This window comes from Polyodon spathula, chromosome 19 (genome assembly GCF_017654505.1).
Source record: "Polyodon spathula isolate WHYD16114869_AA chromosome 19, ASM1765450v1, whole genome shotgun sequence".
NCBI lineage: Eukaryota > Metazoa > Chordata > Actinopteri > Acipenseriformes > Polyodontidae > Polyodon > Polyodon spathula.
In genome coordinates this window covers 6319306-6345126 of record NC_054552.1, presented here as the reverse complement: position 1 = coordinate 6345126, position 25821 = coordinate 6319306, and the positions used below count along the sequence as shown (strand labels likewise).

General features: G+C 37.0%; 1 protein-coding gene across 4 annotated transcripts in view; it reads right to left on the bottom strand.

The window, feature by feature from the left end:
* LOC121294636 (myotubularin-related protein 13-like) overlaps nt 1–25821 on the bottom strand; it is a 123664-nt gene that overhangs the window by 24870 nt on the left and 72973 nt on the right. For all 4 annotated transcript variants that reach the window (XM_041218550.1, XM_041218551.1, XM_041218552.1 and 1 more), the window contains exons 7-17: nt 24977–25109; nt 24137–24245; nt 23855–23968; nt 23205–23282; nt 22994–23107; nt 22576–22704; nt 21804–21902; nt 21159–21363; nt 20279–20388; nt 18860–19009; nt 6387–6455 (exon numbers count right to left, since the gene is read on the bottom strand). In XM_041218550.1, the coding sequence (XP_041074484.1) occupies nt 6387–6455; nt 18860–19009; nt 20279–20388; nt 21159–21363; nt 21804–21902; nt 22576–22704; nt 22994–23107; nt 23205–23282; nt 23855–23968; nt 24137–24245; nt 24977–25109 (1310 nt within the window). The remainder of the gene's footprint in view (nt 1–6386; nt 6456–18859; nt 19010–20278; nt 20389–21158; nt 21364–21803; nt 21903–22575; nt 22705–22993; nt 23108–23204; nt 23283–23854; nt 23969–24136; nt 24246–24976; nt 25110–25821) is intronic.

The following is a 25821-nucleotide window of genomic DNA, read 5'->3' as shown; positions in this document are numbered from 1 at the left end:
TCCTTTTAAAAAGCTGCGGAAAGACCATCGAAAGTCTTTAGTGGTCAGCGTTTTGGGGTTGAAGTTGCCGGCTGACCTGCATCTTCTCAGCGATGGACAATGATTAATAAAGCTAGAATTAGTCACTGACTGCACTTTCTCTTATGCAGAAAACAAAAAGCAATCTCAAGCTCAAAACTTTGTAATTTGGAAAAAAATGTAAATATAGTCGGCTGACAACATGTTGTTTAACCTTAAAAACAAAACAAACATGAAGTCCTGATCCTTCCATAGTTACAATAAACACAACATTAGGGTTATGGGGGGGGGGGGGGGGGGGGGGGGGTTGCTGTGGTAAAAGACATTCTGTTACTTTAAGTAAACACAGAAAACACCAGTTCAGTGCATCTTCAAGGAAAGAAAAGACAACATAGCAAACTGGTTTTCATCCCGCCAACTACATAAAACAGCTTGACAATGAAAATCTTTCAACTTGCATTCCATGGCCAAAAATTGGTGGCAGCAGGAATGCAAACAAACATTCTCCATAAAACAGGAGTACTGTTTTGTTTTGGTAAAAGTTCACATACATTGTTCATAGAAAGCAAGCAGAATATTGAATACAATGTGAAAACCTCAATAAAACAGATCAACAATGAGGCAAGTCTTACAAAGTCCAAAAATGTACATAAAAATCATAAAAATAAATAGATAGTATGTTGACCTATTACCCAGGATGACCCACAAAGTCTAGACTAATTTCCATTGGGGTCCTGTTGAAATGAAAAGGCCAGAAACCATATATAAAAAAAATTGCATATTAAAATGAAAATATTATGATATGGGTTGCATGGGCATTCAGGAAGACACTGCTTCTTCCATCTGAAGCCTCCTATTAGATAAAAACATTTCTTTACCTCCTTCTTAAAAACATTCATACTGCTCAAACTCATAATATGGTTTGGCAGTGAATTCTGTATCTGTATGCCAGTGAAATAAAAAGTATCCATAGAGTACTATTTCCATGCAGCCGGAATAGTCTATACTGTGGCCCCACAGTTTACTTCTTTTGCGAAGAGCAGCCAGGGCTGAAAGAAAACAATTAATAACTAATAATTAAAACACTATATAAAAACTGATTGTAAATCAGCGTGCATTGGTTTTAAGAATATATGAAAACAGCCCACTTATTGTAGTTGAAATTCTTAAATGAAACAAGTAGTTAGTGGTGAGCCAGTGTTCTCATTGGGGTTTGCACTGCACAAACCCTACGTGCATTCTCATCTGGGATATGAAAACCAAACCGAGAAGCATTTCCCATACTGCAGCAGTGGTCGTGGTCAAGAAACCTTGACCAAAGAATGACCTTGCTTGTATGGATAAACACAAACACCCTGGAGGCTTCTCAAAACTAACCCAATAGTCTCTCAGAGGGTGATAACCAAAGTGCACAACCGGACCCTTGAATGTCATCACCCCTTTGCTCGAGATTAAAACGGAACTTGCACACTCCTGCCTCGCCGATCATCCGTGTAAGGCTGCAGCTGTGAGAGAACGGCCTCTTCTCTTGTTATTAAATTGGAAGTGACTGGGGGTAATTGGTTTAAAGGTACTATAGGCTTGAGATATGACTCCTGATCTTATTTTAGCCATGATGTAACCTTGTTATAACAAATGCACAGCTTTCTGAGGCATGTACGCACTTCCAATGAACACAGACTGACAAAGCAGGGCTGTATTAATGTTACTGTTTAAAAAGCCACCTGCAGATAATACAATTCCTTTGGTCCCTGTGTAGCTTCATAGGCCTAAGAACTTTAGATAATACAGCTGTCACGGTTTGAGCCTCCAGAATACTGTTATCTTTCAGAAACAACTCCTTGTAAACATAACACTAAGCACATGTCATGTTTGGCTTTCTTTGTAATATCTGCCAAACTGCCTGATCAAACACCAATATTTCACATATTAACAGTATATTAAATGCAAACGTTTGCATTAAAATATGTTGTTATTTCAGTTACATAAATGCCCTAATTACAAAATAGGAAAGAAAAATAGTTTCAAGAAGACAAATGATACTGTACAGCCTTTACTCCACTACTTCATAAACCCGGTTTAGTAAAAATTATAATATAAACAATTTCTGACAAAGAGATGAAAGGTTTTGTTCATGTGTCCGATTGGTTTAAACTGGTGGTGATTAATTGAGATAGAGAGGATCCTGGTCCAACACTAAACAGCACAGTTGCTTTTAAACCCCTTTCTTTCCATGCATGATTGTTCTATCAAATTTGAAATGCCCAACTCAAATGCCTCCTTACTGTTGCCAACCCACTCACTGATCAGGAGTGGGGGCATCCACTTACGCTGTCAGGCCAATCACACTTCACACGCCCAAACGGTGGTTGCCAAGCTACTGGACCCTAGAGGCAAGGGCCCAGCCTGGGAAGTTTGATTTGTCTGGCGCCTGACCAGTAGAGGTCTCCAAAGCGCAAAGAGGTGGATTAGCCCCAGCCCACTTTATTCCTGAATCCTGTGGGAGAGCAAAAACCAACACAGCGTTCCCCATGTGTCCAAGGCCCACAAGCTACGTTTTGTTTTTTTCATTTAAAAAAAAAAAAAAAAAAAGCATTGAGATTTTTATTGTAATGCTAATACACAAAAAGACAATGATAGATATAGCTTTTCACAGTGGAAAACCAGGTACGCGAGAATAAAAATGTGTTTGACCTTTGTGGTAGTGTAAAAATGGAAAGAACTTGTGGGAATTAAAAAAATAAACCAATAAAATGAATAAAATCAATTTAAAAAAACCCTCTGAAATCTCAACCTGGTCCCAGTAGAGACTGTCAATTTCCCTAAACCCATCTACACCACTGATAAACTCTTATTAGACCAAATTAATATTAAGCCCAAGTAGTAAACAGATTCCGAAAACTGGGCCAAGTTATTATCATCTTGACCATCACAAAACATGCAAATTGTCACAACAAAACAAAACAGAACTTGTAGTAAACAACATGTTCGGGGAAACTATTTTAATTTGTTTGTTACAAAAAGCAGATATTTATCGGTCTGAAAGGCCAACAACTATTAGCAGAAATGTATTCTCGCTCTCGCTCTCTCTCTGTTTACAATCCATTCTGTTTTTGGTCACAAAGAATTTCTCTGAAGAATTTAAAATCACAAGGGACTTCGAGTTCTACTTCATGTTAGATTCCTGTTTCCTTTCAGTGGCTTGAAGAGTTTTGTTTCTTCAGGAAGAGATGTGCTGGAAGATCAAACACACTCCATTAACAATCAAAAGTCTTCCAAGTATTTTGGAGCCAAAGTTCAACTAATCCAGACAGGGCTTGAAAGCTGAATTCCATCACTAATCCTAGACGGAAACCTTCACTGTCCTGAAATGGAGTGGTTTCAGTATTCTTTGTAACAGCAACTAACAAAAAAAACACTCACCTTTACATCACTTTCAACTAAATGCAATCACCAGTCTTCCTGCTGACTACACTGTCACATGCTATGCTTTTGGAAAGTGTTAAAACTGTAAACGTAAATCCCAGAAGAGAGTATTTCAGATTTCCGCTTTTACGGGTAGCTCATAGTACCAGTAATCCATTATACTGCAGGCTATATAAGCGATTCTCATTTCCTCCTCATGTCTTCAACTCTCAGTTCATGCTGTGCAAAATGATTGCAAAAAACAAGACAAAACGTTTGCATGTTTCTTGAAGTCTTAGCACTGGAAACTACTTTTATTCTTAGTAAAACCACAGCAGCATAGAATTATCCTTGACTTCATGGTGCCACAGACATCATACCGTGTATGTGGTTTATTACCTCTAATCTCGTGATTTCAGATTAACTTCATTTCAAACCCCAAATTGTAAAGAATGATGTATGTGGCAAATACTGTATGCATCTGTCCTTTCTCTTGTGTTTTGTGATGACAGATAAACTATCTGACGGACGGGGAAAAAAAAAAAAAAAAAAAAAAAAAAATTCTACTTCTGGATGGTAGGTCTGTAGGTTTACCAAGTATTTAAAGCTATGGAGTTTGTATACACTTTAAAAATGGTGGGGGCATGAAACACAGATTTTTTTTAAACAAAGCATTCCCTGCAAACAAGTTTCAGAACACCTTTAATTGAGGGCAAGGTGCTATACACACACAAAGGGATTGCCAAAAGCAACAGGGCAGACGGGAAAGATATAAGCCTGCAACACAGACTTAAATTGACAGTTTTAATAATAAAGCCAACACTTTAAATCGGTTTGAACTGTTGTAGCATCAACCATGATTAATGTCCAACTATAAGCAAGTACAAGGGCAAGAAGTTTAACTTGTTTCAAGTTTCTTTGGACATCAACTGTGCAGCAATGAGCTTTAATCATGATTTAAAGTTGTGTGTGGGTGTGTGTGGGGGGGGAGTACATGTGTTAATTTTCACTTTATCAGTCTAGCTAAAGAAGGGTTTGTCAAAATCCTGTTTTTCATTATGGTTTATTCATTTTTATTCATATATATATATATATATATATATATATATATATATATATATATATATATATATATATATATATATATATAGTTTATTCCTGGCAGATTTGCTTATACAATTACGCTGATCTGATTGGCGTCATTGCCTTCTTGGGTGTCCGCATGGTGGTAAAGCCTGGTGAATTGGAATCTCTTTTGTACATTGGCTGGTATTTAATAGGATATTAAATTGATCACCTTATCCCTTCCTGGAAGTACAGCCATACATTATGTATCTTACTGCTTCATTTTTTAATAATCATTTGTTAATAAAGAAAACGACCATGACTGTTCACAGTCTTTAAAATCTTGTTTGTGTGTGCACCAACAAAGCAGAAACTCACTACCATAACACACAGCAACCTTTACTTTCAGTCAGATCTCACTTCAGAAAGGATAAACAACGCGGTAGAGAATAAGCCTGCTGACATTTGACGGCCTTTTTCTGTTTAAATTAGGTACAAACAAAATGAACCAGACATCAAATATAGGTACAAACAAAATGAACCAGACATCAAATACAGTTAAAAATATGCACCATTGCATCACCAGTATAATGACAAAGAATCATAGACTACAGCAGTGCAACAACTGTTGAGACACTATGTCAGAGGTTACAACAACGTGGCTGTAAAACAGGTCATTTTCACTAGAAAACACTGCTACCATCAGAAATGTTTGACATATTATCAGTTGAATTAGCTGCTGCAACAGACTTCCAAATCATATAATCTCTCCACACAGGGATGCTTAATGGTTAAAATAAGGAGTCACCTCTGCTCTAGAGGCTCAGGGCAAACCAAATACAGCGGTAGTCATGTTTCGATCTGTGCCTTAAACATTTGCCGCACATAATATTCTTCTGCTGGACAGAGCGATTTGTCTTCTTGTTTTTTTTTTTCCCTACAAGTCCTGCTCCTTGTTTTCATGTTCTCTCTATTTTTATTCTCTTTTTTGTTTAAAATATCACCATACTTTACAGTCACTAAATGTTACTGATTGAATGGTGGAGATGACACTGGAAACACAAAGATCTGGCCAAGACATGCAAAAATCCTCCTGATTGAAGAACTTATAAACGAAGAGGAGTGAGTTCAACAATACAGCACAAAAGACACTTCACGTCTAAATATTTGTCATTTTCTTAACTAAATTATAACTGAATGCTTTTAAAAAGTTCTAGACTGTTTATATATACAATCTGTCCAGAAGACAGATACCGATTTTTTGGATCCCAGAAGAGGTCTCCTATCCCTCACAGAGAGGAGCCCTCGGACTGGCGACACACAGGCCGGCAATCTTACTTGCCTGTCAGCATTTAAAAAAAATAGACTTGGACTGGAGGTCTTCTTTGACCATCGCATAATTCATTTTGGGCTTAATCTAAAAAAGAACAGCAGTGATAAAAGATGATTTTCACTTGTGTTACTGTTCATTTTTAAATGTGCTCCAACCAAGAACACCGCAAGAAAATACAAAAGCATAGCTACACATTGTACTTCAATTTGTTGCCAGCTAACACAAGAGTATGTTGCTTTAATTGGCAGTTCAAAGCAGGGGGTGATTAAGAAACTGGCTTGCCAAAAGCAAAACTTTAACATCAGTCTGGACCCCACCATGCAACCACTTTAACAGGAAGGCAAAACCTCAGGCAGTCACATAATTAAGGCCATCCTTCTTCAATTGTTTCATAAAAGTTAAAAATATCTCTCGCTGTAAAATAGCACACCTCTCGATGCGAGACATGCTGCTACGTCCTTGATAGATTAACTTTATTACCAGCCTCCGTTTCAAGCCAATTAATTGACTCCATGAAGTCAAAAGGGCTGCCACTAGGGGGTTCAGACATGAAATGGGCACTTACCCGGTAAAATGCTGTCGTCAGGGGCAGCAGGGCAGTGGCAACACTGTATTCTTCAGAGCTGGAACAGTCCTGCAAGTGAATACAGTCAAAGTTTGAGATGATGGACTGATGCAAATCAAGGAACAAAACCCGCCTGATCAGCGGGGGTGAAACATGGACCCCAAGCATGGATTTTGTGATAAACAACATGCTACAAGTACAGTGTGCTCCACACATCGTGTGGCTTCAACAGACTTAAATCCAGGGGAATTTTCACCATCTGCATTTAAAAACACTGTCAGGCACAGCCAAAACATACAGTTCTCTTTTACAATTGTGGCTCATTTGTTATATATTGCTTTACTTAAAAGCAAAGGGAGAGAGAGGGGGAGGGGGAATGGGGGTGCAGAATTATGCAACTGTGATAAGTAAGTAATTACTATAGTCAGCCTATCAGAGATTATCTGGATCCCACCCACCAAAGAACCTGATGAGGACTAACAATCATCAAGAGGGAGTTGACATAGTATAGTAGGCAATATGGGATACAGATTAACTACACTATGTAACAGCAAAGATCTGAAGCAACAGTACATTATCCAACTTGTCTTTGTGCCAACATTAGTTACAATGGAAATAAGTTGCTGGTACTTATGAAATGAATAAGCTGCTGATGTATGGTTTTAGTATATTTGCATGGAATTCAGCAGGCACAGGTAGTTCTATTGCAGCAACGAAAACATTACATTGAACAGATTTTAATGAACAGATCACTAGTTCAGTGCTTTGTGGAACTGCCCAGTCTAGCCAGCTAGCAATGCTACAAACTATTTGTAGGAGAGGAGAGTACGGAGCAGGATACACATACTGACTGAAGCTTAGGGTGCCAAATCAAATCTTTCCACTTTGTCTTGTAGCTGTAAGAAATGAGGATAAAGAGCCAGGAAGTCTAAATGTATTTTTGGCCCAAATATATTTTGGAACAGTCGATATTTTGTTTAGAATGGAACACTATGAATGATGTCCCTGTCAAAGTGACCTGAGAGTGGACTGAAGGAAGGGGCAGTGATGATAAAATAGAATAATAAAAACAAAACAAACCCCACAACATTCATAACTGGCCACATATCAGACAATGGAGGAGTGCAATAAATTAGACCCAAAGTGACCCAATTAATATTATACTGTGTACACACAGTCAATTATAAAAGACTGCCTTTAGAAGGCCTTGGTTAACTTTACATAGGCAATGGTGAACATTGGGGTCAATTACAAGAGTACACAGTCCCCACCCTCATCAGGCAGGCACCACAAGTGTTACTGTTTCTTATGAGACATTCAAAGATTCAAAATGAAGGCTGAACCACGTTTTAATCCAACTGAACCCTGAACACCTTTTGTGAAGGATTGAGCAAAAGTGCTTTAAGAAAAAAACCAGAGGCCCTATAGGAAGTAGGCAACAAGCCCTATTAGAGGTTTTCAAGAGCCTGGAGACAGGCCAAGGTTTTTAAAAATTAGTTACAGGAAATTGGACTTAATCCCCTTTCAAAACACTGTAAAATGACTTCTGCACAGTAGGATGCTGTACTTCTCAAAGGGCAGCCTCAATAACCAGGACTTATAGCACGGCTCCAGGATTTCGATTCGTTTTGGGGTGCCGTCGGGTTGGTAGTATGGACAGATACACAGTGGGTTTCCTCATCATCGGGTCACATTGGAACAGCTTACGTGCTGAGGTTCGGTGAAGGGAAAGCCAGTATTACACTTGTTTATCCACAGCTTTTTCCTACCTAACAAGTGGAATGCGAGGTAACGTAGAAAAGTGGACCATAAGTACTTCCGTAGAAGCTAAACATTCTTAGCCATTTCCTTGGGTTAAGTGTTATTTTAAACAAAGAGGCCGACTGTGTGAGTCATCAAGGCTGGAAGCGCACCAATGCATAGCCCAAGGTTATGGAAGGTCAAGGATTATCAAAATCAATGAAGCACCCGAAATAGAACAAAACATCCCTGCTTACATCTAACTGATAAATTACTAATGACACACTCTTAAAGGGTACAAAAAGGACCTCTATATTTTATTGTGTTACATGTTCCCATGTGTTGCTACAACTGTTATGTAAGGTGTGTCTATTGTTTTAATTTTGTGGTTTTTTTTTTTCCTACATTTTGACCACTTTTGAAAAACTTTTAAATTGCATTCCCTGCCTCAAGATGGCTACACATGTCCCGCATTGACCTCTCAGAACTAAATTTCCCATCATCCTCCTGCTCACATATGTGACAGATAGATTTACAAGTAAGCAGGAAGACGATGGGAAATGTAGTTCTAGGAGGTCCATGCGGGTACACGTGAAGCCATCTTGAGGCAGGGAATGCAATTTAAAAGTTTAAAGTGGTCAAAATGTAATTTATATATATATATATATATATATATATATAGACACACACACACCTTGTGTAAACAATTGTAGCAACACATGGGAACATGTAACACAATAAAATAAAAAGGTCCTTATGTACCCTCAATTTTTCAGGTGTTTTTCCGGTGGCTATCTAGCGATTAAATTTATTTTGTACGTATTTTTATGGGTTAAAAATCAGAAGCCCTAGATATGTATCAGGTGTCTATATTCTGATGTATTCTTTTCATTCAAGAGTTGTTAGTCAAGAGTAGATGGTCATAATACTCTTATGTTACGGAATAAAGAGTTTAAAATTATACTTAATTGTGAAATATAATAGTATAATTATATAGGGGAAGTGAGATACTAGGCTGTCATAGTACATAGCACAACATATTTCTGGTCCTCTATATATAAAAAAAAAAGCTATTTATCAGGAAGACAGAGGGTTTTTTAAAAATTTTTTGTACAGGCCACAAACGTTTTAAAGGGTTTAACAAATATCTTCAATCTCCGAGGCTCCAGTAATTTTGCCGAGTTATCCATGCAGAGGCTATCTGAAATTGCATCATCAGCCCTGTTCCCTTGTGCATTGACTCAGGAAGTTGGTGTGTACGTGTGTACGTGCTTGTGTGTGGTGGAACACATCAGACTTTGTGGGAAGACCAACTACTGTGCCCTACACAACCGGAAAGCAAGCAGCACTCCAAGAGGAAGCAACCTTTTATATTTAACACAGCAAATTCCAATTGGATTAGCTGTATGCAGACAAAGACAGCTCTGCAAAACACATATCAGCAGCATTACAAATTTCTACAGAAGCAGATTTCAAACCCAGGGTTTACCTGGAGTGTTGAAGAAGTTTTAAATGACCTGATTTAGATTTACCCATCGCTTGGTCTAAAGCCAATTTATTAGCCTGTGCGCTAGAAACTGGCGAGTTATGGCATGTTCTGGTATTCCGCACTAACCACAGTATTGTGTGTGTGTGTATATATATATATTACTATCATGCAGAGCTACAGTCCTTAATACAAGTGATGTAGAAGCTAGGAAGAGAAATATAGTAATGAAAAAGTTCATGTAAAAAAAACAGGGAAAAAAACTTAATTCAATGTATTTACAGTTATTTTACTTCAAATTCCCTTAGTTGCATGAATTATATACAAGGAATGCTGAATAAATTTAAAAATAAGAAAAGAAAATCCATTCTCCAGGAGAGGTTTTTTGTGAAAGAAAGAAACAATTCACACCAAGAAATCCGTTCCCACGTTCTTAAAAGGAAATGAAAAATAAATATATCAAATAATAGATTAAACCATTTATAAAAGGTTCACAATCCTGGCACCTATTGTATGCTGGCATCACAGTGCTGCTTCACAGAGGATGAGAAAAGAAAAGAAAAGCTCGTCCATCACAGACTCACCAAGTTTGCACTATTTGTTCTGCTCACACTCATTAAAAACGAACACTAAACTTTTATACACGTAAAAATATAGGAAACTAGTCAAGTAGGCAAATATTTCAGCTAAAACTATCTGTAGAACGCTTGACTGTATCACGCCTATGTTTAACTCAAGAGTTTATAAATATGCATGTTTAAAGATGTGGATTAAATACAGTTTTACATGTACACAGCACGTGCTTCTGCTGCTGCTGCTTCTTCTAACTGCTCCCGTTCACACGCGGTGTAACCAATCAACATGAAACTTGGTAGGTATCATCTGTGTAGATTACAGTTCAGATGCAAAAAATTGCACTCCTGCGTCAACCAAGGTGGCTGCCTGATACATTTCTTTAAAAACCTTTCAAAATCATCTTCTTGGGAACCCGGTGAACCGATTGATCTGAAACTTTGCATATATCATAAGATACCAAATCCGATTCAAGATTGTGAATTAGAAGTTGCTGCGATAAATTTTACTGTCAAAATGGCTGCCACCAAATTCACGAAAATGTGCCCAAACATCAAACTGCTTCCATTTCCAAACTCTTTAACCAACTAACTCTTAACTTAGTAGGCATCATCCTGGGGACAATGGAATTCAAATATGGCAAAATGGTCTTCTTTTTTCAAAGTCTACGGTCAAATGTAAAACTAGCTTACAACTCCTTAAAAAGTACAGATAGGTTAATGGTTACTACAGAACACATATAGATAACCATGTGTGCTATATCCAAAAATTACCTTGCCTGCGACCTAAGACCTCTCCTTAAGTTAAAATGCAAAACTAGCTTATAACTCCTTACGGTGTATATAGGTTAATGGTTACTATATAACACAGATAGGAGCCCATATAGACTCTATCCAAAAACCACCTTGCCTATGACCTTTGACCTCTAAGGTCAAATGTAAAACAAGCTTACAACTCCTTACAGTGCACATAGAGTTATGGTTACTATACAACACATTTAGGAACCCATATATGCTCTATTCAAAAATGTCCTTGATCGTGACCTTTGACCAATCCTTAAGGTTAAATGTAAAATTATCTTTTAACTCCTTACAGTGTGTAGATAGGGTCATGGTTACTATGGTGTTTAAAGTTATAAAGCATCGTGAGATAATGAACTAATGCAGGATTTCAATTGAAACTGCTTCATAAAACGGATCTGTTGCTGACACTTGTGCTGCAATGCTACAGCTTGCCAACATTTCCAATTGGTACTGAGCTTGCAAGCCGTAAAACTGCCTGGCAGATCTAATTATTATTTTGTGGGCCCCCCCCCCCCCCCCCCCGATTTATAATGTAACCTGTGCTTAGACTGAGGAGAAATAGAAGCATACAGTATTGTTCATTATTAATTGCTTGAGATAATGAAAAAGACAAGCATGCATCGCCTGGTTTCACAGGCACATCTGAATTACTTTAACTGAAATGCCATGCATGTTTGTGAATGTTATCATGAGGCCCATGGCAATAAAGCTGAACATTTTCAGCCTGTAATCCTCTTTAGAGGAAATGGTTGGAATGCCAAGATGCATTTTGACTTTTATTCCACAGCAGGGCTACTTTTGCAGTACAATTCTGTCCAATTCTTAAACTACACCAGCTGGAGTAAAAAAAAAAAATATATATATATATATAGTCATAAACACTAATTTGTAAAGTATTCCACAAACATTTTAATTGATTTAATTGTTGAACATGCCAGAAATCTGTGGTTCGACTCAAAGAAAGATAACACTGGTCATAACAATGCACGTTTAAGAGAATATTTACAATAATGGTGCACATTTATTTATTTTTATCCCATCTAGTATGCAGAACAATTTTAGGAATCTTGTAATTATGTATAAATTACAGAATGTAATGGTAAAGGTTTAGCAATGGATCATTAGGTTTTCCCAAAAACTGCGCAATGCAGTGTATTTCATGTTGGGTTTTTTTTAGCTTTACTATCCAAAAAAGGATATCCCGTCACCTATTCCCACCCGTCCCATCAGTGAGTGCAGGATATCTGTCCTGGAATCACAAATCCCAGAGGTATCATTTAGCTCAGGCAGGTCTGTGTAAACATCTTTGTAAAACCTCTCTCTGATAGACATCTTCAGGAAAATCTTTAAATTATGCTCTGAAAAAATATAATTGAATTGGCGAATGGACCGACACTACAAATCTTCTTTCTTAGTCTGCCAGAAGTGAACTTTTTTTTTTTTTTTTTTTTTTTTTGGTAAATCAGAATTGCATAACCAAAAATACCTTTGCTGTAACAAACCATTATATAGCCACAGTACCAAAATAGTGGGGTGCATTTCAAATTAAATAAATCACACATACAATGCTAAAGGCAAATTTCTTAACACAAAAGCACAGCAAAACATCATAATATTAATCTACTGAGTTTATAAAACACGGTATGAAAGAACACAGAGAAGCTGGCTAACATTCCCAAGGAAGGGTTAAGAAAAAAAACAGCTTCTCAAGTTTATAACAACACATACCTATAACTTTTATCCTAATTAACAAAAGTTTCCATTTTCCACTAATATGTGTATTGTACAAGTTTGGTACAAGCTCACACCCACAGGCCATAAATACATTTCTTACAATTACTGCTTAAACCAACAATTTAGCACCAGGTATCCTCCTGGTATTTACAACATCTACCTGGCAGAAAGTCTGTGTACACTAGTTCCTACTGCATCTTTAATGGCCAAGATTATAGAGCCTGTCTGTAAACCCCATGGTAAATCCTGCATTTGTGCAATTCAAAATGAACAATTAAAGATGCAATAAAACAGCACGTGGGGCTCCTACGTACTGTAAAAGTCTAGCCAGGTTTATTTTCAACAGTTTAATGGCTGCTGATTGAGTGCGAAGGCTTTTCTGCCATATTTATTTCATTTAGACACCTTTCTAACACCTAGTTAACAATCACTGTCCATTGAGAGAACAATGAGAATACAGCAGAGGGGAGGGTGCTGTGTTTATGCAATGTCTTGGAGGCATGTTGAATGAGGTCTGTTTGTCACTTCACAGTGTAAGGAAACAGCCAATAAGATATAACAAACCAAACTCATTGACAAATAAAGAATGTTTTGGAATTAGTAATGTAGGTTATATTACATAATGCATGGGGATAAATAGATGGCAAGAAAGCACATTTACCCTTCCGAGAGTAAAACGCATGCTTGTTTATTTATTTCTTTTAACACTGATGATTGCAATGTTGTTGAAGCTGACACCCTGGGATCCTTCAAGAAGCTGCTTGATGAGATTTTGGGATCAATAAGCTACTAACAACCAAACGAGCAAGATGGGCCGAATGGCCTCCTCTCGTTTGTAAACTTTCTTATGTTCTTATGTTCTTTCTTATGTTCTTATGGTAAAAACATCTGTCATTATACTGATGAACACCCTATTTTCAATAATGGTTGCAGAATATATTTATATGAACCCTATTTATGACGTCAACCGTGCCACTTTCAGTTTTTTTACCATAATGCACTCTCCATATCAGCACGGTTGCCATCACCTGCTTTAAAAAAAAAAAAAAAAAAAAAAAAAAAAAAAACACATAACGTGAAGCACCTCTCGGAATACAATTCAACAGGGTGACATCACAATTAGCCACCTACCTCTTCATCAACCTTTTCAATAAAAATGACAATGTATTAAAGATTGGCAATGAGGTGGATTTTTTAACTGGTACATAAATAATAAAGCAGTATATAAAATAGTGGTAGGATCGAGAGGGTCTGTGTGTTGGTAATACCGGCACTTGCACCATGTAAACAGACCTCACTTCACTTCCGTACTTGTTCTGATATTCCACCACACAGAATCCTATAATAATGTACTTCGTGTGTCCTGGTATGTGTAACTTCTCTGTAGACATACACTGTACTTCAGGTTCCAGTGCAATCATTGTAGCCCCTCTGATTAGCACTAAAGCTTCCATTTTAAATATGAACGTGTGCAAAAGTATAAAATGCAATTTGTATTGAGTATCCATAACCACCCCAATACAGAAACAAAATATGAAAAAAGTGTGGAATCTAGAAGTTTCTTTCCTCATACCTCAAGCAAACCCAATACCTTTTAAACAGAAAGGCTGCCACTAACAGGCATCAGAACAGTAAATTCTTATTTGGCATTCATTATATTGTAGCTTTTAAGCACTAAGCACATGTTTTTTCACTAGATTATAAAGTCATGATTAAGACAATGTGAATTCTTCAAACTGCTTGTGAAAATACCTTTGCTGTAATGAACCATTATACAGCCACAGTACCAAAATAGTGGGGTGCATTTCAAATTAAATAAATCACACATACAATGCTAAAGGCAAATTTCTTAACACAAAAGCACAGCAAAACATAGATATATCTCACCATGATAAATGAATGGAAAGCAATTCCAGCCTAATAATTTTAAATTATAAGCAACAAGGCTAATTGTTGGCGTTCGCAACATTTGTAATGTCTGTATATTTTCTTGCACAAACCGGGGTGCTGAATAGGGAAACAGCAAAAATACGAAAGCAATTACCGATCAAGCCAAACAATCTGCTATTTTTATTCATTTAAGAGCCCACTGGAGACAAAGCCAGATATGCAGGCTCCAAACCATGAGCAACAATATCTGGAAAATGTGATGATGGGATTGTATAATGCCTGTTGCCTTAGTAAAATACAAAAAACAACTTTATTACATATACTGTTGAGAAAGCATCCAAGCTTCACAACAAATCTTCATTTTCACAAGTGTTGAGGTTTGCTCATGTCAATTAAGTTACAGCTATAATTTGTTTGTTACCAAACCAAAAAAAATTACCAGGCTAAATTGGACAGAAAATGCAAAGCGAATGCACCAGCAGGAATTCCATTTAAACAGCGACAATTGCATGCTGAGCTCCAGTTCTTGTATATCTTGGCATGGTTTTTTCTGTCCTGGTCTAGTTGAAAGATTTTGACAGATACGCTTTATTACCCATCTTAACCAGTTTTTACCAAGCCCTTGCCAATAGTGACACTTAAGAGTGCAGAGCGTATTGTAACAACACACTTGCGTGCTGCCGAGGGACATATTTATATGATCATGTCACGCCAATATCAATCAAGATAAAAAGGCAGCCAGACATGCACTGGAAAGTGAAATCTGAACCAAATTGAAATACTAACAGCCACAACTAAAAAAATATATCACAAAGCATGCATTATTTATTGTACCTGTGTTATCAATGGTGTTCCATAATTTACTTAGCCAAGCTTTCTCAAACATGGGAGCCAGTCTTGAAGCTGGTATAAGGTGTCCTAAAGGACTAGCTCTCAACCTGCCTGCAAGCTACTTTATGAAAACCAAGTATCTTCTCAAGTGTCTTATCCAATGAGTAACACATTAAATTAGCTGGCTAATGTATGATCTCTGATCAGACATGTTTTTTTTTTTTTTTTTGGATTGAAGTTGCAAATTCAAAATGAAACCGATGCTATGTGTTTCAACTACTAAATAATCCACATCTGATGCTCCTTAATGACATTTAAACTTGTATCATCCGCCACTATTTATTATGTTTATCTACATCTCCCAAAGGGATACATTATGACATTTAAATATTTTCTTAAGCCATACTATATACAGATGTTTGGACACCTTGCCATAGAACTCTCTGTGCTTTTGTAATAACATGTGAAGTATTCTGAATTACCCCCTAACACTAATTCTTCATGGAGAGTCATAAACATAAATGTATCCCCTGACAATGGTGACTGGCAGCTTTAAAAAGACATACAGCACCACTGGGGTATTTTGTCAGTAAAGAAAAACTGTAAATGTGACAATTTTCAAAGCTAGTGTCACGATAAACGGTCACTGTACCGAGTGAAAGCTGCCTGTGCAGCAAACACAAATCTCTTTGATTTTACAAGTGGTGAAAAGTGTAAAACGTAAGATTCTCATCTGAAAATTAAATATACATTATAGCATCCCTTGACAGGATGTGTCAAGGATACTCGAGATGTTGCACATAAAGTACACATTCAAAGTGAAATAAACACACTCGATTGGGCTGAGGAAGCTACCCATAGCTGACAGCGTTAGTATAATTCTTTTTAGACACCAAATTCAGTCTCTTTAGAGGCTGTTCTTTGATAATGAAATTGAAAAACTGAAAGGTACGTTCTAAATGCATGTGCCAGACTCGGCTATGCACCCTTTGGCCATCCAACATGCTCTCATGCTGTTTTTATTAAAATTCTGTATTGGAAATAAACAACTATAAGTGTTTATTTGTGTTATAAACAACTACAAGGGTCAGTGTTCACGATAAATTAAAACCAGATAAAGCTTGTGAAAACTATACAAGGCACCTGTAAGAGATATGATCTGGAACCAAAAATCCATGATGCTTTTCATTGCCAATTTTATGTAGATTCCAACATGATAGTAGAAATCAATGGGACAACCGAACAAGTAAAGGTTGCCAAAATGTTTTCATGTTTCTGAAAGGAATAGTAGTTCCTCGCGCCAAGTTATCAGAGAGAACTGCCAGAGACACTCTATACAGCATGGATAATTTACCTGTTTTCAGGGTAATGGCGCAGCACATTTACCCACGCATATGTACATTACAGAACATCAGTGTTTAATGGCAATTAAGTTGTTTTGGTAAAAATGGAAATAGATTGGGAACACACTCATTCTGATGTCTATATCATGTACACTAAATTATTTATTTCTGTTTTAAAATAGAACATTTGCCTGCAAAAAAAATAAATAAAAAAAATAAATTACATAACAAATCTAAAAAAAGGTCTAGCATGCGTGGTACTTTGAAAGATGAAGTCAGCCAGCTCAGAATTCTTGGGACTTGTACTTTGTACTTTTTTACATTTTGCATTTTTACAATTTTTTTGGAGATATTTTTTTTTTTTTTTTTTTTTGAGTCATCTCATCATTCGGAGATTCTGATCTTGATCTCTGAAAAATGTTGGTTTCCTGTCGCACAATTGTGGTCCCTATTGGCGCAAGGAAGTACGGTTTGCTCTCGATACTGGTTGATCAGAGTAACGCTATTTGTGGTCCCTACCGGACAAAAAGGAACCTTTATTTCTAAGAATTAGTTATATGCTGAAAGATAGCTTATATACATTTGGTAAAAGTAAAACAAACACATTAATACGTATTGAAATAAATGAATACATAAATCCATACATAGTCATGTATTTCTTTCTTTATCTTGATATTTATTTTTCACGATCAAATATAAACACTGCCATTTAATACTGTATGAAAACAAAAATAAATACTGAACAGTTCTTGTTCTATTTTATATTAGTTAAGATTTTTGTACATAAAGGTCGTCATGCTTTCATATATTTTTACGTTCAAATTAAATCATATATTGTAATGACCCAGACCATTGCTTTGTTGCAGGACTTGTTGTCTGTTCAGTTTGTCTCATCTGTCTTTTATGTTACATGTATTGTAAGGGGAATGGGTCACGCTGTTACTGAGCATGGGAAGGGGGAGTGAGTGAATGAGTGGGGAGAATGTGTGTTGTTGTTTTCAGGGGTTGCAGAGCACGGATGTGACTGGCTGATGAGCCAGACAGCGGCGGGAAACGATGGGAGGTTATATAAGGGGGTGCATGAGCCTGGGGACTGGAGACAGTCCAGTGTTGAACTTGAATGAGAAACTGTGGGTGTGACTGAGCAAGCGTGTGAGCTGTGACCGGAGAGAATATACAATGAGTGTCGAGATTAAAACGTAGGGTTATTATTTTGGTGCCGTGAATTCCGGCCCCTGACAGGAATTCTCAGTAGCGTCACTGAATATATACATACACACACATAAGGTAGGATTTGATCCCTAATTAGTCACATTTTCACTCCAACGACATAACCACTACGCTACACAGCTTCACATCTTAACCCTTTCAACAGACTAGGCTACTCTTTACATTTACCCTATCCAAACGACAATACATTGCCTCAATATAGGTTGAACAATTTTGCTATTCCCTTAATGTGTGTGTGTGTGCATGTGTGTGTTATTATCCATTAACTAAAAAATAGAAGTGGTATCTGAAACAAAAACACATTGGAAATGTTAAAAAACAACAAGTTATCAAAAGTGCCCAGCCATTTAAAGTGGAGATATCAAAAACACAAGCCAAGAAATCATTGGGGCAACCTTGCCCAGCACAAAGCAAATAGGCACAACTGTAAAACTGATGGGGGCCAAGGTTGCCCCCAATTGTTTCTTCTAACTTGGCTTGTGGTGTGTTTTTCAGGCACAATAAAAGCAGATCAAACCTGCATCAAAAACACAAGCCAATTAGTAGAAACAAAATGTCTTTTCACATTTCCATTAAATTAAAGTAAATTATAATATACTTTAAGAAAGCTGGTTGTATTCCATATAGACGTATGGAAACCATATCATTAAAATATAATTAAAATGTCTCCTGTGGGTAATGCATTTAACTGATAAAACTAAAAGTATGTATTTGTGAACTTGCACAGCAGCATCTGATAACTGTCTATGCATATCGTGAACAAACCTTTTATTTTATATATAAACACACACACACACACTGGATAACTGGAACGTATTACGACTGCAGAGTTGAAGTACTGACCTGCAGTGCACAATTCATCATCCGCACAATGTAGTCAAACTGCTGATGGTCCAGTATTGCTCGGTTTTGTTGCACATGTAAACTGAGTTCTTGTGTCAGACACTGCCGGGCAGCCTTTCCCTTTAGAGCCCGCAGAGCAGCTGGGAGAGTCTAGAAACAGAGATGAAATAGAAAAATACTACACTCACACAAGACATTTAAGACCTGGTCTTCCAAGGTGTTTACTAAGGAATGGGCAAATTGCCTGCAATCTGCACACAGTGGAAAATAAAGGCCTTAAAGTCACAGCGAACAAGCTGACAATAATTATTGCATTTTTTATTTTCCTTGTGCGTGTGAGAACGGTCATTTTATTGTTCTCGGACAGCTGAAGGACGACCAATGCAGATTTTTTTTAGGCCAAATTAAAGTAATTACCAAATATGTTATGAATCCCTAGTCATATCGACTAGATGTGAATTGTTATCAACACATCTGTTACATTTGCAAAATCATTCATTTTAAATTGTATTTGCAATTATTTCTTGCACACAATTGTACATCCGAAACTATATAATGATATAATGAAGAGTCACTAGAGAACTTTTTTTAAATCATGCCAAACTTAATACAGCTTGAACGGTTTTAGAAGCTTCTACAATGTATTAAAACTGTACATTTCTTTCTGGTAAATATCCTGACTACATAAAAGCTTTTAGAAACACTTGTGGTTAATATTCCTACAGTATAACATTGACAGCTATGAACATACAATATTGAAAACGTAGTTACTAATGAAATGTCATGCATTTCATTCTCGAGGTGATGGGTTAATTTTTCTTTGGGAGCTAATTATCAGTGTACTCCTTACTTTTATAGCTGTACAGAGACACATGCCTGAATTTATACAATAACTTTATAAGCCACATTGGAAGCAAGTTCACACTGGCCACTGTCCCATTTACTGCATAGGGAAAAAATCAACTCAAAGATACCATTTGTTTATGAACGTTTATATTGACTTTGGCCTCTACTGGGTCTCTTAAAAACACCAAATAGCAAATTTATTTTAATGCTTGTGACAAAGTTTAAGGAACAGTAAAATACCCAATACCTAACTTGCTACACCACTAAGACTCACACCAGGCAGTTTGAACAATACTTCCAATAGGTTATGTAGTTTAAAAACATTACACTTTAAAACCTGACACAAAGGGGTGATTGGCAGCGTTTATTCAGAGGATACAGGGCCAACCCAGTTCAAAACCCCACTTATCCCATACATTTCTAAGGATATTTTCTATAGTTAGGTTACCCTATATAAGAGGAGAAGCGATCTTCACAGAGGTATAAATCAAGAAAATTTTGCAAACCAAGATGCATTTCCTGGGCTAAGAGATCTAGCCCTAAGACAGATATGCTGGAGTGAACATACATTACCTTTTCTGTCTCGAGTATTTTATTATCAAATATGAATGAGATGCAACTCCGAACAACCTCCAGCCTGCGGGCACTGTTGAAAACAGATCCTGTTTTGGCCATTATTGAGACTGGCAGAAGAGATAAAAACAGGAACACGGCTCTATTAACTATATGAATTAGGTAAATCTAATTTACATCTGAATGTAAGATGGTACCTCGATATGGACTCAGTACAAATGACTAATTAATTCAAGTGAAGGCAAAGTGCAAGTGTTTCAAAGACTTCAAGATACTATGTAAATAAAAGCACACAATATACAAGGGACAAAAAAAAAACCTCTAAATGACAAATTTTCAAACAATTTTAAATTTGACTATGCTTCCAAACCTAGACATGAACCATATTTTATTATCTTTAAAAAAAAAAAAAAAAATTATACTATTTTCCCCTGTTCTTTTACAATAGCCACCTGTTTCCACGTTCTCCTCATAAGAGTTTTTGGATTGTGTTTTGCATTGCTATGGTAACTAATTATTACATTTAACAAAAAAAGCACAGACGATACTGCAATTAGGCAGAAAGTCAGCAATATCTGAGATACTAAGAGGAGTAATTTAAGCTGAACCCTGAAAGTCAGGATAAAGCGGATCAGAACTGATTATTTACACTTTAATCTAAAAATCATGAAGTTACTTAAAAGGAGCTCATGTATTTACTCTTGCTAATCAGCCAATAGGCTTAAAAAAAATAAATAAAATAAAATAAAAAATAGGAGAGTGTTTAAGACACTTTCCTGACTGACAGTATAGTACAAGGGGTGCAATTTGTATACATTTTCTTTACTTATGAGCATGGATTATGGGAGCATCAATGCACAGTAATTTACAGCAAACCTACCCACTGGCTGCCCAGCAGGCACCACACACTTCTTCTCGACTCGCACAGGAGGGGCGGTGTTCTGGTACTTGGCCAGGCCTTCCTGGAGGAGGGTCTGGATCTTCTCTTCGTTGATCTTGGGGAATGGCAGTATGTGGACACGCATGTGGGATCCCTCAGTAGGCCGAGGCACTTTCTGGAAAGCCATGTGGGGATTTGGGTTTTCCTGTTTGGAGAGACACAAAGGATTGCTTCACGTCAGTTAATGAAAGAGTTTTAGAAGCCTCCACTTTTAATTTCAAATGCGGTTACGCATTTATATTTCTGTACAGAGGCACACACGTCTAGTATTACAACAGGATAGTTCTGCTGTATCACTTTAGGATGTATGCTTATTATTAAAAATAAAAGTTCCAATCCCCAATGTGCAGTGGGGATTCAAACATTCTTAAACTATTCAAGAGTAAAGCAGGCTAAACAACTGGTGTTGAACTAAATAAATCTGCAAAGTAGGTGGCATTTTTTATACAAGCATGAGAATAACCCACCTTCTGTACAGCGGTGCTGGAGACATAAAGCAGGATCGGTTTCTAAACATCAGTTAAACCCACGACATTCTGTCAAGGCACCTGACCTGTACAGTGTAAAGCGTATCAGCAGACTTACATTCTTAAAAAGCTGCTCTGAAAGCTCCCGAACGTGCTTCAGCAGTTTTGTTGAATTCTCTTCCTCTTCTTTAACTCGTTGAACATCAAAAGCAACTATCTAAAAAAAAAAAAAAAAGGAATTTTCTTTCCAACCATACAACTGAAGATGATGATGAAACCGACATAATTCTCCCTGTTTGCCAGACTAACACATCACATGGATTGTTCCATACTTCTGGTTAGTTTGGGTTGTCTCTTTCCCTCAATTATTCAATGAATCATTTAGTGCAATGCAGCAGGCTACAGATGTGATGCTAAGTAGTCTGTCATGATTGAACCACAACAACCTCTAACTGTAAAACATTATTATACTGCTAATTATAATCGTGTTCATTGCCTTTACCAGTTTGAATTAAAACAATTACATGAATATGTACTATAGTCAAAAGGCCCCAAGAATCAGTATCTATTGCAAATTAATAGTTCACAGAATTTGTTTAATAAGATCATGATCTTTAGAAATGACTAACAATGTGAGTAAAAAACAAAAAAAACAAACAAGTTTTTTGAGTGATTTAAAAATGACGTCACATGGAACACAAATAATTTAGAACATATGCACATAAATATTGTATTGAATTTTCTTAAATACAGTCCAGGCATATTCCGAAGAGATTTCACTGCCTACATCTTTCTTTGTTTTTATTACAAGACACAGTATCGCAGCTCAGATTGTCTAGGGAAACGGAAACGGGATTATTGTGAATGACTCCAATTTATGTAATCCATACCTCGTCAAACAGATCACAAACCCTGTATGGGGGCCCCCTGTCTGACACAAAGCCAGCGAATGCCATTCCATCCAGGACCTTTGTGAGGAAATCATTCTCGATCAAGCCGCGCTGACCCAGGAAGGCAGTCTGCAGTGAAACAGTGAAAACTTACCAGCAGTTTGGCAACGAAACAGACAGGAGGTTCTTTCTGAACAATAACATACAGAAAACAGTTGCTTTTGCATAAAAGGGGTTCACAACATATAGAGAAATGGGTCTCACAGCATGTACGAATAGAGCAATCTGAGGATCTGAGCAGACTAAGAATGTAGGTTACTGTCGTAGTAAGAGAATTTGCAGTAGCAGCATACTTAGTAAGGAAACATCTGAACAACTCCAGCTGTGCTTACCACCTTGTAGTTGGTAAATATCCTACCTTATGAAAGTGAATAACAGGCTCAGCATGGATACGAATGAGTTGTAAACAGGACCTGTATCCTTGAAACAGCTGTGCAAATAATCGAAGAAACACCGCCCGCACCTCTTTGTCCTTTAAACAAAAGGTAAAACAAACAACTTTTTTTGTGTGTACTTTATAAAAAAGGTGTTATATTTAACACTATATTCAAATTATCAAAAATCCTTACCAGCAATTTTGCGTTCGAGGGAGCAGTACGTAAAGGCGGAAATGCATGATCTGCTACTTCTAGGTCTGGGTGTAAGACCTAGCAAAGTTAGGAAAATCAAGAGATAAGTAACCTTTATCTTTAATCAACCAAAATACTGTGAACCTACGAGGCACGCCAAATTGGCATTGACGTTAACTCAGTGAAATAATTCTGCTGTACTCTTACACTAGTCAATAGCTAGGCAATCTTTTCCTGTATTTATTTCCCATAAATAATCTCCAGTTTTGACTAACATTTCTTGTTTAATTTCTTAGAAATAGCTGTAAAATCGCGTGGGACTGCTTGGCATAAACATTCTTTACAACACACATTGCTTTGATGCAAGCAGACCACATTTCCAACCTTCACTGGGATAGGATCATCACAAGTAAACTATCGGTTTGTCTTGCGTCTCAGATGTTGAAGGGGAGGGTGTTTTGAAGCTTTTGGTTTCATTAAACAGTAGTAGCGGCATGGAATTTAATGGTCATCCTTGTGTTGACGTTCTTTGGCAACCATGCTCCACTGTATATAACAGTGCTCAGGTATAAACTGAACATCTTTCTTCTCCTGAAATGACAGGCTTTTTTGAATCCTGCAAGTGATCTGCCAGTGTACTCTGTACCTACCATGGAAAGAGCTGATTGCGTTTGTTGGAGCAGTGGCTCTGGAATATGGGAGAGATGGATACATTCTGGAATTTTGATAGTTCCTCCATCCAAATCAACGATGATCACATCTAACTGAAGAGGCAGAATCAAAGTAATATTAAAGCTTCACTGAGCCATACTTGGAGTACTGTTCATCACTGTATACTGTGCTGCATGTCACAGTTTTTGAGTCATTATGCTTAAGGTCAAGCTACTGTATACTAAATAAATAAAACAAATTTAAACATAAGTTATTCTTACCAGTTCCTGGATTTCGCTTTGAAACATTGAGTGCACACCAATAATAAAGGGAGTTGGAGTACTCAGAACTTCTAGTAATTGTGTGGGAAGAATCGGAATGTAAGGATAACTAGGCATAAACAGAAAAACAGTTGTCAGTAAGATGTAAAAGGATGACAAACAAGAAAATCTGTTTTAACAGATTTCATGTATTCAATCTTTTACAATCATAATTTTTTACAGTAAAATTATATTGTTCTTTGCACAGCTTAAATAAAACAGATGGGATTAATCGTAGATTGACGGTTCTCAACGTCTTTTGTTAACTCGGGCTTGCCCGTCAATGAAAAGTGGTGAATCATGAAGACTACCATTTCAAAATGACTTGCACTTTGGTCTTTTTGAAACATAAGAGGTCAGATGCAGGTTTTGAAAGCAATGCTTTGAAAAACTGCAAGTCGTCAAAGAGGTAAGAGTGACACATTCAGCTTACATGGCTGTCATATTCACAGCGTCAGAGTAAGTAGAGGCTTTTCAGCAAATTAAGGCTTGGGAACTTTGCCCCCTCTAATGGAATCAAAATAGGGAATAATCATTTTGTAATTGACTAGTTACTAGTTACAAAGGTTACTAGTTTACACGGTAAAATAGTTAATGGATTTAATGCAGCATAAAAAAATTGTTCAGCTTTGATGCCTAGATCTGCCTTTAAAGGTGAGACTGATGTACATCTCTGGTTAACTCTATCAATACCATTTTATAAAACAATTAATACTCCATTTCCTAGTCACTCTTCTAGACTGACAATACACTTTTTTTTTTAACCCTGTAGCTCATGCCAACAAAACACTGAAGTCTCACCTATACTTGAGAGGAAACATTAATGCCTCCAGTGCCCTGCATGCATCTCCAAGCCTCTGGTAGCTTGTGGAATGGAAGAGAACCTTGTGTTCCGTTAGCACAGCACAAAACAGACTGAGCACATTCTGAATACCTGAAAATGAGAAAAAAAAGAGCAAGATGTAATCCTGATGTATGTAGACATATTTTTACCAACAACCTCAAAAAATAATAGTACAGTTAAATGTGCCTTTAAAACATGATACACAGAATCCTTAAAAAAAGACATGAATGTGAAACTTCTGTCAGAAGAGATATCGTACAGGTCTCAGACTTCCTGTTATTGTTTGCAAACATGATGTCAACGCAGACATCAATTTATCACGCTGGATTTGAATTAAAAAAGATACAGCTACAATAAACAGGAACCCAGATATGAAGCAAACAACAGTGATGGTGCATGCACATTTTCCACTGGTTGGGTGATACGTGGCAGTGGTGCTAAAGCATAATTAACTTAAGATTCAGGGATACACACTTTAAATATTCCTGGGAAGACTCTTCTTAGATTTCTAGGATATATAGTACTGAGTGAATGATGAATGTTCACTATGGTTGAAATGACACTTTAATTATGGCACTAAAGATGTCAAAGATAAATCACAAGTACAGTACAGTATCTTATGCTAACACCTCTAAAACAGTTCTATAAAAAGACAGGGACACTAATTAAATGCATTAGGCTACGTTCAAGAAAACAGCAGGCATGTTACTGCATGCTTTAAACCCTGTCATTTATTTAGCTTGTTTGTACTTTTTGGGTTTCTATGCCAACAGCCTCAACTCATTTTTCTCAGCAGATGCAG